General features: G+C 44.0%; 1 protein-coding gene across 1 annotated transcript in view; it reads right to left on the bottom strand.

Annotated features, from left to right (window-relative positions):
* Window positions 1-15,001, bottom strand: part of LOC123998743 (LIM and SH3 domain protein 1-like) — a 52,443-nt gene that overhangs the window by 35,664 nt on the left and 1,778 nt on the right. Inside the window, exon 2 of the mRNA XM_046303863.1 lies at window positions 1,251-1,345. Within this exon, the coding sequence (XP_046159819.1) occupies window positions 1,251-1,345 (95 nt within the window). The remainder of the gene's footprint in view (window positions 1-1,250; window positions 1,346-15,001) is intronic.

Raw genomic sequence — 15,001 nt, 5'->3', positions numbered from 1 at the left:
TACAGCGTTTGTGAATCCAGGGGTCATGAGAACAACAACGGTATGACAGTAGCTTGCCCAAGGCGCTCTCAAACCCCACGGAAAAACAAAATTGCCAAGAAGAATTTCCAATCTGTCCGTCCTCCTAAATCTCCTACAATCCCCCTGTGAGCTGGCCGACTAATCAGGGCACAGGGATTCTCAGCCCAGCTGTGGGTGGGCAGTGTTGAGTGAAAACAAACTTCTATCCACTGCAGAGAGAAAACTACGCTATGATCACAGTAAAACCACAACACAGTTATAGTAGTTAGAGTCGGGGGGGGGGGGGGGGGGGGGGGGCTCTTCCGCTGATGGGGTTTACTCTGACGAACAGGGATTTACACAAACGGAAAGAAAAGCAATAAACAGTCTGGAGGGGCCTGCTTCCTGAAGGAGGGAGAGCGAGAACGCAGGTCTGAGGAGAGAATAGAGATGATCCTGCTAAAGGCAAAGCCGCATGATCTCTCTGAAAGATCGGGATCTAAGAGAGTGACTGGAGAAGTAGGAAGTTCATGGGAAAATCCCTACTCTCCAGTATTCAAAATGAACTTGTGTGTGCGTGTGTCTGTGTTTTCCTGGTTGGATTCTGGGCAGAGAGACAGATGGACAAACATATTGAGAAGCGGAGGAGAAGGTTGCAAGGGTGTATCATTAGTTAAAGAGTGTTTTCCTAGCCAGACGTGTATGTCACTAACTGTGTGTACGTGAGGGAAGGGGGTCACTAACTGGCCACGCCTTCTTTCCCCAAACACACAATCAAAAAGGATTGGCGCGGAGAGAAGGGAATTCCAAGGATTCCTAACCAGCCGTAGGAGCTTGGGCTTGAGTGGGAGTGTGTGTGTGAAGCATGAGTTGGCTGGTGTGTGTGTGTGTCACTGCTGAGGAACTTATGGAATTTTCCTTGTTGGCCCCCTGACAAGGAGGGGGTGTAAGCATGCCCTTTCCCACACCCAGCTCTTCTCTTCGGTGAGCCAGAGACACAGAAATGGAGGAGAGGAGATGAGGAAATAAGGAAGGGAGGAACTGAGGAGTCTCTACAGCGCTCTGAAGTACACACAGCTGGGTTTGGAACATCACACACACACCACTCTGGGTCAGTCTCTGGACCAGTCTTCCGCAATAAGCTAAATCAGCCACTTCTGTTTGGTGTGAGGGACGAACACCTGGGCCTTTTGCCAACCTCTATTACGTCTCTTCACACACACACACACACAGGTTTGGGGACTACTTACGCATTGCAGTATGGTCTCTTTTCAAAGCCTTTGTAATTCTTCATGTTTAGAGTCATTTTGCAGATCTCACAGCTGAAGCATCCTTTGTGCCAGTACTGTCAGAGAGGGAGAGAGGGAGAGAGGGAGAGAGGGAGAGAGGGAGAGAGGGAGAGAGGGAGAGAGGGAGAGAGGGAGAGAGGGGAGAGAGGGAGAGAGAGGAGGGAGAGAGGGAGAGAGAGGAGGGAGAGAGGGAGAGAGGGAGAGAGGGAGAGAGGGAGAGAGGGAGAGAGGGAGAGAGGGAGAGAGGGAGAGAGGGGGAGGAGAGAGGGAGAGAGGGAGAGAGGGAGAGAGGGAGAGAGGAGAGAGGGAGAGAGGGGGAGAGAGGGAGAGAGGGAGAGAGGGAGAGAGGGAGAGAGGGAGAGAGGGAGAGAGGGAGAGAGGGGAGAGAGGGAGAGAGGGAGAGAGGGAGAGAGGGAGAGAGGGAGAGAGGGAGAGAGGGAGAGAGGGAGAGAGGGAGAGAGGGAGAGAGGGAGAGATTAGACATTAATTTCACTGTTCTCAATGCTAGCATGGAGGACCTAAACCACGCAGCATATTCACACCAGGAAGTGACATATTTGGATGAATAAGAACATAATCATCTTTTTTTAGCTGGAGAAAAGAGGGAGAACGGAGAAAGAGAGAGGTCTGTTTGTCCAGGCGCAGAGGGGTTAACGGTCACCAGACAACTTCCTCTTTCTCTGGGCATGTCTACACAGTGGTTATTTATAAGCCACGTCACAGGACGTGTGGCGTGTTTGCAAAACCCATGCGTGAAGCCCAGTGGCTGACTAGACACCGTTTAGAGCAGAGCCACATCCACTTTTAGAGAGAATTGCCAACGTCCACCATGACACCCCACCCATCTTCTGTAAAACTCCCTCATAGAACAAAGCAGCATTGAGGATCCCTGAACAGTTTTGGTCGTGTTTTAGAGATGAAACCTGCTGGCTTGAGCATCCTGTCAGAAAGCCCTTCTACCATGGTGGATGGAGAGGTAGTTGTGTGCATTTGAAAAGTCATTCCAACCACCCCAGGCATCCAGCGCACCTTCTTGGTACTCCACTAACGCCACTCGTAATGGTCAGCCACTCTCTGAAGAGGTTGCACAATGACGCAACCGTCTGAGGATACACACAGTGTTTAAATAAGAGCTAAATGTCCTGACAGGTTGTTAACCTAGCTGGCAGCATAATCAAAGCCTCAGTCACGCCGCCTTAATATTCCCTGGCCTTGTGTGGAGATCTAACGTTAATCAGAAACACACACACACGCGTCACACACATCTAGTGACTGACCCAGTTTCCCTGCCCTGACTCTACTCACCCATAGCCATTCACAACACTGCCAACAGAGCACATTGAGCTGTCTTAATGGGATGACTGACGGCTGGAAAAGACTCGTGTTCAGTTTGATTTGACCCCCTCTCTTCCTTTCTGTCCGTTCAGCTCTGCAAGCCTTGGTCTCCTTCTCTCCCTCTATCCATATTCACAACAGCCCTATCCTTCTTAGTCTCCCCCCCTCTCTCTCGACAGCAGGCTGATCTGTGGCCTGAGGGTTCAGAGGGGGACCGAGGGAGGGAGGCTGGAGGGAAAGAGGAAGGAACATGAAAGGAGGGAGAGAGCGAGGAGAGGGAGGGGTGGATGAGAGTAACACCAGGGAGTGAGGCTATGATCTGGCCGTTCCTGCTATCAAGGGAAGGCGAGAGAGAGAGGGAGAAAGATAGTCTTTATTAACGTGGCTCCGGGGTATTCTCTATTCAGCCATTCCTTTTTATCCCTCTCACGAAACATGTTCCACTACTTGCCTACACACACAAAGCACATAAATAAGACAGCCCACTGAAGCAGATAGACAAACATGCATTCATTCAAATTACGGCTGGGGGTATCCATCAGGTCTAGAGGTCGACCCGACTAATTGGCAAGGCCGATTATCTAGGGCCGGTTTCAAGTTTTCATAACAATCGGTAATCGTCGTTTTTGGATGCCGATTATAGCCGATTACATTGCAATCCACGAGGAGACAGCGTTGTGTATGGCAGGCTGACCACCTGTTACGCTAGTGCAGCAAGGAGCCAAGGTAAGTTGCTACTAGCATTAAACTGATCTTATAAAAAAACAATCAATTTGAACCTTTTTGGGATAGGGGGCAGCATTTTCACTTTTGGATGAATAGAGTGCCCAGACTGAACTGCCTCCTACTCTGTCCCAGATGCTAAAATATGCATATTATTAGTACTGGATAGAAAACACACTGAAGTTTCTAAAACGGTTTGAATGATGTCTACGAGTAGAACACAACTCATATGGCAGGCAAAAACCTGAGAAGAAATCCAAACAGGAAGTGAGAAGTCGATTTTCAAAACAGTGCCTAATGAAATCCGAATGAGGATGCACTTCCTAGGGCTTCCACAGGATTTAGAAACTGGTTTGAGGATTCTAATATAAAGGAGGGGCTCATAATAGCTCTGAGTGAGTGGTCTGGCAGAGAGCCTCGGTCTCATGAAGCGCGCTCCCGACAGAGTTTGCTCTCGTTCCAATGCTTTTCTTCAGCCAATGAAATTCTCCAGTTGGAACCTTATTGATGATTTATGTTCAAAGCATCCTAAAGATTGATTGCATACATAATTTGACTTGTTTCTACCGACTGTAACGGAACTTTGAGTTTTTGTCTGGAGAAAGTGCTCGCAACTCATGAAGATGGATTACTGGGCTGAACACACTAACAACAAGTGGCTAAATTATGGGCTTTATGGAACAAATCAGAAATTTATTGTCAAACTGGGATTCCTGGGAGTGCCTTCTGATAAAGATCAAAGGTAAATGAATATTTAGTGGGTTTTTTCTAGCTTCTGTTGACACCAAAATGGCAGATATTCCGCTGGCTGTTTTGGGTTCTGAGCACCGTTCTCAGATTATGCTTTTTCCGTAAAGTTTTTTTGAAATCTGACACAGCGGTTGAATAGAGGACAAGTTTCTTTAATTCAGTGAATTACACTTGCATCTTTTATCAATGTTTATTATGAGTATTTCTGCAAAATCACCGGATGTTTTGGAATCAAAACATTACTGCACTTAACACGCCAATGTACAATGAGATTTTTGGATATAAATATATGTACATTATCGAACAAAACATACATGTATTGTGTAACATGAAGTCCTCTGATGAAGATAATCAAAGGTTAGTGATGAATTTTATCTATATTTTTGCTTTTTGTGACTCCTATCTTTGGCTGGAAAATGGCTGTGTGTGTTTTTGTGACTTGACTCTGACCTAACATAATCATATGTTGTGCTTTAGCTGTAAAGCATTTTTAAAATCGGACATGATGGGTAGATTAACAAGATGTTTAGCTTTCATTTGCTGTGTTGGATTTGTTAATGGGTGAAAGTTACATATTTAAACAAAATATTTTTGAATTTCTCACGCTGCCTTTTCAGCGGAAACGCTAGCGGAACCCCTGCCCTAGAAAGGTTAACATAATCACTAGTTACCTACACATGGTTGATGATATTACTAGGTAAACTAGCTTGTGCTGCGTTGAATATAATCAATGCGACGCCTGTTAATTTATCATCGAATCACAGCCGACTTCAACTTTGCCAAACAGGTGATGATTTAACAGCGCATTCGCAAAAAAAGCACAATCATTGCACCAATGTACCTAACCATAAACATCAATACACAACTATATTTTTTTAAACCTGCATATTTTGGTCAAAGAAATTCTCGTTAGCAGGCAATATTAACTAGGAAAATTGTGTCCTTCTCTTACGTTCAGTGTAAACAGAGTCAGGGTACATGCAGCAGTTTGGGCCACCTGGCTCATTGCGAACTGTGTGAAGACCATTTCTTCCTAACAAAGACAGTAATTAATTTGCCAGAATTTTACATAACTATGACATAACATTGAAGGTTGTGCAATGTAACAGCAATATTTAGAGTTAGGGTTGCCACCCCTTTGATAAAATACGGAACGTGTCCGTATTTCACAGAAAGAATAAACGTTTTGTTTAAGGCTCGTATAATGAAGTCTATGATTTGATATAGCAGTCTGACTGAACAGTGGTAGGCAGCAGCAGGCTCGTAAGCATTCATTCAAACAGCACTTTCCTGCAGATCGTTGCAATGTTTGAAGCACAGCGCTGTTTATGACTCCAAGCCTATCAACTCCCGAGATTGGGCTGGCCATACTATAGTGCCTATAAGAACATCCAATAGTCAAAGGTATATGAAATTTAGAAAATGGTAGAAATAAAAAAAAATGGTAGAGAGAAATAGTCCAACAAATACTATATTAACTACAACCTAAAACCTCTTACCTGGGAATATTGAAGTCTCATGTTAAAAGGAACCACCAACTTTCATATGTTCTCATGTTCTGAGCAAGGAACTTAAACGTTAGCTTTCTTACATGGCACATATTGCTCTTTTACTTTCTTCTCCAACACTTTGTTTTTGAATTATTTAAACCAAATTGAACATGTTTCATTATTTATTTGAGACTAAATTGATTTAATTTATGTATATTATTAAGTTAAAATAAAAGTGTTAATTCAGTAATGTTGTAGATATATATATATATTTACACACAGTGGGGCAAAAAAGTATTTCGTCAGCCACCAATTGTGCAAGTTCTCCCACTTAAAAAGATGAGGCCTGTAATTTTCATCATAGGTACACTTCAACTATGACAAACAAAATAAGAAAAAAATCCAGAAAATCAGATCGTAGGATTTTTAATGAATTTATTTGCTAATTATGGTGGAAAATAATTATTTGGTCACCTACAAACAAGCAAGATTTCTGGCTCTCACAGACCTGTAACTTCTTCTTTAAGAGGCTCCTCTGTCCTCCACTCGTTACCTGTATTAATGGCACCTGTTTGAACTTGTTATCAGTATAAAAGACACCTGTCCACAACCTACAGTGACTAGGGGAGGATTGTAGAACAAGGAGTGTTTCCAAAACATATAGCAGGGATTCCTGGATGCAGTTTATCCACTACAGGACAAAAGCTTTTGCCTTAAATCCATGACTCCATTCACTCCGATACCTTTTCAGAATTCAAGTCTGGTGTGTTCTCACACTGGCCTTTACCGACGGACCACCCAGGACTGTGTGTGTGAAGCTGCTGACCAGCAGAGCCGGGCTGAGGCAGACAAAGGAGTGGGCTCATTCGGGACACAGGCCCTGGTCAATGGAGCCCTGATCCAGAGCCAGCCAGCAACACTGGGCCAAACCTATACCTCAACCACACTACACAGGCCCAGTCAGAGAGAGAAGACCCACTGGCAGATGCATCGTCTTTGCCTCTCCCTCTGTGGCTCTGGCATGTCAAATCGCTGACAGATCAAAACACCACCACTGTGTGGGTAGTTTACATTTCTACTAAATCTAGGCCTCAGCTTTTTCCAGATGTGGTGGCCATTTTAGAAGGCGTCTGTCCACCTGTCTAAATATTCATCCCAATCTCATGTCTCAACTCCAGCCTCTCTGTTGCCATATTCTCTACATTCCCTCCGGGCATCTCCCCTAATCTGTAATCCTAATCTGTGTTATTGAGAAGCGATGGATAAACAAATAGAACAAAGGGAGAGCCAATAGAGGAGTGTGTGACTGCGGGTGCTAATGCCGCAAGCGGAGGGGTAAAGATGAGCTGAATGGCAGCAGTGGACTTTGAACCTGTGTTTACCGGGGTAAACGCAATATTGACCTAGGGTGAATTCCAGTTCCATAGAGAACAGGCTTGGATTGCAGCCATGTCAACAACAACAAAAGGAATACCTGGCCTTCACCGAAACCTGCTAACCCACCAGGTCAGGACTACACCTCCCACAGATCCCATGACCATCTCTGGGACCAATACACTACCGAGAGACAAGGAGAGGAGGAGCGATTCATTTAGAACGAGGGAATGAGACTGTCAGTGTTCAGACTCCAGACAAACCCGGCTGGGGCCTGAGTGGGTGCTGAGGCTGGATCAGGCTGTCAAGTAAGAGAATCAGGACACTGCAGAAACCAAGGCCGAGAAAATGTGATCCAGTAAAAAGCAGGACTGTCTCCCTGCATCAGCACAGCTCCGGGGCATGCCTGTCTGTCAGCGGGGGCCCAGTACTAAATGTTGTGAACGTGCTCGGTCAGCCTAACGATCCCTCAGACTGTGGCCGAGACCCCGGCCAGTATGGACAGACCCCAGGCTATAGGAGGCACTCCAGACACGTTGACTGGCTGTGTGCACACCCGATAGGGACACTACTACACTCACAAGGTTGACACACACACTCATTCACTGTGTGTGTGTGTTGCCTCAGTGAGCCCACATCTGGCTGCCACTAACTCAGGGTTTCCCCAAACTTAGTCCTCAGAACCCTAAGGGGTGCACAGCTGATTCAAATAATAAACTAATCATAAAGCTTTGATCAGCTGTGTAGTGCTGTGTAGTAGAGGTCGACCGATTAATCGGAATGGCCGATTAATTAGGGCCCATTTCAAGTTGTCATAACAATCCAATTTTTTTTTATACCTTTATTTAACTAGGCAAGTCAGTTAAGAACACATTCTTATTTTCAATGACGACCTAGGAACGGTGGGTTAACTGCCTTGTTCAGGGGCAGAACGACAGACTTTCACCTTGTCAGCTCGGGGGATCCAATCTAGCAACTGTACAGTTAACTAGTCCAACGCTATAACCACCTGCCTCTCGTTGCACTCCACAAGGAGACTGCCTGTTACGCAAATGCAGTAAGACATGGTAAGTTAGCTAGCTAGCTAGCATTAAACTTATCTTATAAAAAACAATCAATCATAATCATTAGTTAACTACAGATGGTTGATGATATTACTAGTTGTCCTGCGTTGCATATAATCGATGCAACGCTGGGGGATGATTTAACAAAAGCGCAAAAAAAGCACAATCGTTAAATGACACACCATAAACACCAATGCCTTTCTTAAAATCAATACACAGAAGTATATATTTTTAAACCTGCATATTTAGCTCAAATAAATTCAGGTTAGCAGGTAATATTAACCAGGTGAAATTGTATAACTTCTCTTGCATTCATTGCACGCAGAGTCAGGGTATATGCAACAGTTTGGGCTGCCTAATTTGCCAGAATTATCGTAATTATGACATAACATTGAAGGTTGTGCAATGTAACAAGAATATTTAGACTTAGGGATGCCACCTCTGTTAGATAAAATACCGAAACTGTTCCATATTTCACTGAAATAATAAATGTTTTGTTTTCAAAATGATAGTATCCGGATTCGACCATATTAATGACCAAAGGCTCATATTTCTGTGTGTTATGTTATAATTAAGTCTATGATTTGATAGAGCAGTCTGACTGAGCGATGGTGGGCAGCAGCAGGCTCATAAGCATTAATTCAAACAACACTTGCTTGCGTTTTGCCAGCAGATGTTCGCAAGCACAGCTCTGTTTATGACTTCAAGCCTATCAGCCTAATGGCTGGTGTAACCGATGTGAAATGACTAGCTAGTTAGCAGGGTGACCGCTAATAGCGTTTCAAACGTCACTCGCTCTGAGACTTGGAGTAGTTATTCCCCTTGCTCAGCAAGGGCCGCGGCATTTGTGGAGCGATAGGTAACGCTGCTTCGAGTGTGGCTGTTGTCGAGGTGTTCCTGGTTCGAGCCCAGGTAGGGGGGAGGAGAGGGACGGAAGCTATACTGTTACACTGGCAATACTATAGTGCCTATAAGAACATCCAATAGTCAAAGGTATATGAAATACAAATGGTATAGAGAGAAATAGTCCTATAATTCCTATATTAACTACAACCTAAAACTTCTTTATCTGGGAATATTGAAGACTCATGTTAAAAGGAACCACCAACTTTCATGTTCTGAGCAACATGGCACAAATTGCACTTTTACCTTCTTCTCCAACACTTTGTTTTTGCATTATTTAAACCAAATTGAACATGTTTCATTATTTATTTGAGGCTAAATTGATTTTTATTGATGTATTATATTAAGTTAAAATAAGTGCTCTTTCTGTATTGTTGTAATTGTCATTATCACAAATAAATAAATAAAAACCGGTCGATTAAACAGTATCGGCTTTTTTTGGGGTCCTCCAATAATCGGTATCAGCGTTGAAAAATCATACTCGGTCGACCTCTACTGTGTAGTGCTGGGGCAACCAAAAATGTGCACAGAGTTTGGGAATTGCTACACCAACTCATTAAAGCCCACTGTTAATTATTGACCTACCTGATGCATTTGCTTTTACCACACTCAACTGCTTATGTTGGCCAGTGGGAGAAGCACAGCACTTGCTAAAATATGCACTTAACACGCATGAACAGACCACTTGTGGTGTGTGTGGGGAGATCTGCTGTAGTGTGCTTAGACAGAGACACCGCCTTGCCCGGCACCAAACCATTCTGAAATCCCCGATTGTGGAGAGCTGAGAAACTCAGAGCATTTTGGTATAATGTTGACTCACTTGTTTCTGGACAGGAAGCCCACACCCAGCTTGAACTGTGAATTTACAGTTGGTCTGAACAGTCCCTTTTCCACAGTCTTTTCCTAAATCCTCCATCTCACACACAGAGAACAGGAAAATCAAATCTCTCTGTATTCCTATTAATAGCACCATAGTATTGAGAGCAATGGGTGTCCCAGTTCCATAGACTCGCATACAGAGCAGAGAACTAACTACCTTACCAAGTCACCTGACCAGGGAAGCAACGCATGAGTCACTACCTCAGGTGACTGACTCCATGGACTCTGCCTCTGATCTGAGTCACAAACGGAGGCGACTGGCTGGAAAAACCGCTCACCCCTCGGACAACATTAATCAGATTTTAAAATATATTCCATCTGAATTTTGCCCAACCATTTAAATAGGCCGAAGCTCATTTCAATGGAAAAACATTGAATTACATGACTTGCTTGTCCGTATCAGAAAGGCCTATTTGAATAAGATCAACTGACAGATCATCAGTGTTAGTCATTGACGCCGTGTATTTGAATGAGCCTGTTATAAACAGTGTCTGTAGAACAGTCCAGTCAGTGCTGACAGGCGGTAGGCAGACTAGCGTGCAGAGAGTTGGCACTGTTGATCCTGATGAGATAGCCGGGGGGGCTATTTGGGGAAAGAGGGGTTTTGCATATGTTTTTTGCAGAGCAACAGTGTATGAGGCTTGTGCCTGTGGGGGTGTGACTGCATCAGCCAAGATGATGATGAGCGGGGGAGTGGACATGACTCCGCTACAGGGGAGGAGTTGAGTTTGACCTCTCAGCATGCCTTAAAATGATGGTGGCGGTATCTGTTGGTTTAGTCAACAGATTGCATTCTGACCTTTGACCTAACTAAGACGTTGTACCATGCAGGGTTGTGTCTGGATCAAAGGGAGCTTACCGTGGTGGGTGTCGCAGGGGGTGCAGTAGATTGTTAGTGCGGCAGATTTTTTAAATACTTCTTTTAGCATTCTAAGCCAATTTCCTTCAATTCTACACATTTATGTTAATACATTTTTGCATTTGACCTTTATTTAACTAGGCAAGCCCGTTAACAACAAACTCTTATTTACAATGACGGCCTACTTACCTATGGAGCAGAGAGACATTTTTGCTCTTTAAAGCCATTTTCCTGCAATTCTACCATAGAGATGAGAAAATGTTGCTGTTATAAAGACAATTCTCTGCAATGTTCTGCATTTTGACATGGCTAATGCAGTGTTCTTCTGCTAAAACATCAAATCTACACCTCTAAATCAATTATTTTCGGAATGGTCAAATCTCCCTTACTGTCTAGCTTTAATTAATTGTTAGTTCTCAAAGATTCAATTATTTTAAAATATATAGGTCCATAATCTTTTCTAAAAAAATATTTGACCTTTATTTAACTATGCAAGTCAGTTAAGAACAAATTCTTATTTTCAATGACGGCCTAAGAACAGTGCCTTGTTCAGGGGCAGAATGACAGATTTTTACCTTGTCAGCTTGGGGATTTGATCTTGCAACCTTTCGGTTATATATTTATATATTGACACTGAAAGCGTTTTTCCAGTCCCAATTTAATTAAATCATTTTAAAACAGGAGGCACAATAAATCTTAATCTTATCCTCCAGGGCTCTATTTTATAATATCTGGAACGTGATTAGACCTAACCATAACCAATTTCAGAAAGTGGTACTAAAATGTAAAAAAATAAAATAAAAAGCACAATTTGATCATCTAAAATGCACCTTGAAGGAATGTCACTGATGAGGTGAGCCTTGTTCGCCTGTTTATGCACACCATCTTTGGGGGTGACCAGTGAGATATACCTGCTGGAGCGCTAGCTACGAGTGGATAACCTGTAGCCAGTGGGTGTATTACCATGACTGAACATACCATGCCATTACCATACCATGACTAAAAGGTGTATTACCATGACTGACCAGCCTCAGTTCCTCTTTCAAATTACCCACATGGGTATAACCAATGAGGAGATGGCACATGGGTATCTGCTTCTATAAACCAACGAGGAGATGGGAGAGGCAGGACTTCCACAGTGTTCAGTCACAAATAGAACTGACTTCTATTTTAGCTCCTGGCAACGCAGATGCTCGTTGGCACACGTGAGCAGTGTGGGTGCAATGATTGAAGAACATGTACGTGTACAAGTATTTTGCGACGCCAGCGGTGTGGTCAGCATGTAAGCTAGGGCTGGGCGATTTGACCAAAATATCATATGCTATTTTTCAAATCTGACTGTATTTTATGTTTTTGATTAATTCAAGTTGAAAATTGACTTTATGAGTAGTGTGTGACCGACCCTAGGGTGGCAACACATACATTCTAGATCAAAACACTTGGGTGAACTTTTGGAATCATGGAAATATATTTATTATAATTCTATAGTTAGAATAGAAATAATAGTGGTTACTTTGAATACAGTGATGTTTGACATGACAACGAATGAAAATGCCATGGATGAGTTATTGTGACAGGGTAGGAACCAAAGTTCCTATAATTTTTGGCTACATTAAATCTTTATTCATATAGCCAACATATTCATGCTTCGCATATTCCTCTTTGATTTAGAAGACACTGTTGCACAAACAACTTGCTGATTTAGGCCTCCACCAGCACTAGCCAGCTAACTAGCAATTAGCATTAGTGGCTAACACAATTTAGCTTAACTTGCTAAGAAAATACAAACTAGCTGTCTGCAGACGTAAGAAAGAAACTAATATTGTAATTATACAACAATTGTGGATTTATATTAAGATCAAATTGGGAACATTGTTGCATGTGCTGCATTGACCATACAGACTGAATGAAAGTGTCCCGTGGTCAAGCAACAACAAATGCACTCCTTGAGTGACATGGGGTGGGACTAGGTCTGTGTGGAAAGCGGCGTGGAGAGAGAGAGCGGAGAGGGATGACTCAAGTAGCGGGGTAAACTATAAAAATGGACGTCACACACTGCATATCACATTTAACAGACCAAACATTCAAATACCGTTATAGAAGGTAAAGTAAAAACCCAAACCGGTCCCTGCATCAATACCGGTATATAGTAAAAAAACGGTATACCGCCTAGCCCTAATGTAAGCTACGGCTTATATATAGAAAATCAGTAAAACTGAGTCCTAAACCAAAAATCCAAGGCTGTGACATTGAATGATCTTTTTAAAGAGCTTTTATCAAGTTAGCTTATCTACGCGTTCCGACGTGTTACCTTGCATGTTAAGAGCCGATATTGGAGTCGGAACAGGAGACAAGAGACGTTGTTTTATTCTTTAGGGCCTTATGTGCTTCCCCTCCCTGAACCAGCCCTTCTTCCAGAGTTGAAGAAGATCACGGGTTTCTCTCTCCCTACTCTCCCCCTCTACCTGCGGGGGGGGGGGGGGGGGTTCTGCTTTTCAAAGAGGAGAGGAACTTATCTGTGAGCTTCTTCCCTGCTGGGCAGAAACAGATAAAGCCTTCACCCTACTGCCTGGGCCGCTCACACCCAGGTACACACGTTTGAAGCCACAGAGCAGACGTATAGTGGTATTTATGTCAATGAAATATTGATAAAGCAGGCAGGCAGAGTCCTTGCAGAACGGGTTGCCCATAGGGAGAGAGAGAGAACGTCCATCCAAATGAAAATAAAGTATAGGCACGAGTCACAGACACAGGGTAGAAGGCACACATTGAGAATGCGATGACCTGTATACAGAATCTCCCACAATATAACAGAGACTCCCAGAACGCAGAAACACAGACGCACACATTAACATCAATCATGCACACAGTCAAACAAATCCAATACGCACACAGCCATGTTTCCAGGTTTGGTTAAACCAGGTTTGCATAGTGTGTACAGTCGGGCACTATGGTTATGAATAATCTACTATCTGGCAAACTCCCATCTCCTGCAGTTAACCCTTACAGTGAAGCCCCTGGTCCTCAAGATCACTCATCTGTTTCGATAGCTAGGAGGACTTGTCAAAAACCTCTGAAGCATAGTACTGCATTACTAACAGGCAACATCAACATATTGAAAGCAAGACAGATAAGTATGTCTAATCTCTTAAGTCTCACATAACATTTCCTGTCTTTACCCCTCAACCTCAGGTGCCCCCTCCTGCAGATCCCAGCCCCGTCCCACTATAATGAAATGCAGGGTGGCAGACAAACTAGCATCTATGACCCAGCTTCTCCACAGCACAGCCCCATACATTACACAAGACAGTTTGTCAGGTAAGCAAGTATTCAGCGGTCGCCGAGGGAACTGCACGCTGCAGCCTTGACTACCCTGGCTGCCTTCACCTGAACCAGACTGGAAAAACTGCCGCCTGTCACGGCTGGCCTCGTCTGGTTTAAACAAACGAGAAGGGCAGCCAGTGCCCAGAAGGGGAATAGGGAGGTTGTTTTCATGTCTGAGGAGGAGAGCGCTGATGCGGAATAGCAGCTAAGACAGACGCTCCCTGGGCTCAGAGGGGGAGACAGGCAGTACAGCAGGCCTCTGACAGAGCACATTTTTATGGGAGTGTCTGTCTGCCGGAATGTGCGCTGCTTCGGGGCAGCGTGCTCACGATTTTCCAGAGAACACGGCAGCGGTTCTGCTTAATGTTCAGTTCACCTGATTTCTAGCCAGAACACCCAGAAACAGTTTACATGAATATGTACGGGATAGTTTTATTTTAGGATCTACATTTCAATCCAAGGTCAGGGTTGTCAATTTCATCTCCATCCTGTTGGAGAACAATAAATAGGGCCTTGTTCTTTCGCAACAGGGAGTAAGAGGAGTTCAAACCCATGGGCGTGCAGTGCACACAAGTATTGGCATCTCTGATGTCTGGTAATGTGCGCTATCATCTCTCACCAGACGCCCCATCTATCGACCCAAATAGATTACACCCATTACGACTCCACAAGGCCTTCCCAATGTCCAGTAGACAATTTGTACCCCCCACCCCCGGCATCACTTGGCTGAGTGTGTAGAAAATGCCTATGCATCCTTCTCTCACCACAAAGGGTGACCCCGCCCACATCCTCCACTAGAGTCATACAATGTGCACTCTGCTCAGTGCGCTCTGGCAGCAAAAGTAACAGACCTTCAAATTACACAAAGAGGGACCACATGAGAATATGTGATTATTATAGCCTTGGCCTATCCTGTGTGCAAAAAGAAGTGGGTACAGGGATTGTGTGGTCCAGCTTGATTGACAAGAGTGTAAGGGAAAGGGAGATGCATTCAGTTGTACAACTGACTAG

Source organism: Oncorhynchus gorbuscha, linkage group LG16 (assembly GCF_021184085.1).
Source record: "Oncorhynchus gorbuscha isolate QuinsamMale2020 ecotype Even-year linkage group LG16, OgorEven_v1.0, whole genome shotgun sequence".
Lineage (NCBI taxonomy): Eukaryota > Metazoa > Chordata > Actinopteri > Salmoniformes > Salmonidae > Oncorhynchus > Oncorhynchus gorbuscha.
The sequence above is the reverse complement of the archived record's forward strand: the minus strand, read 5'-3'. Positions and strand labels throughout refer to the sequence as shown.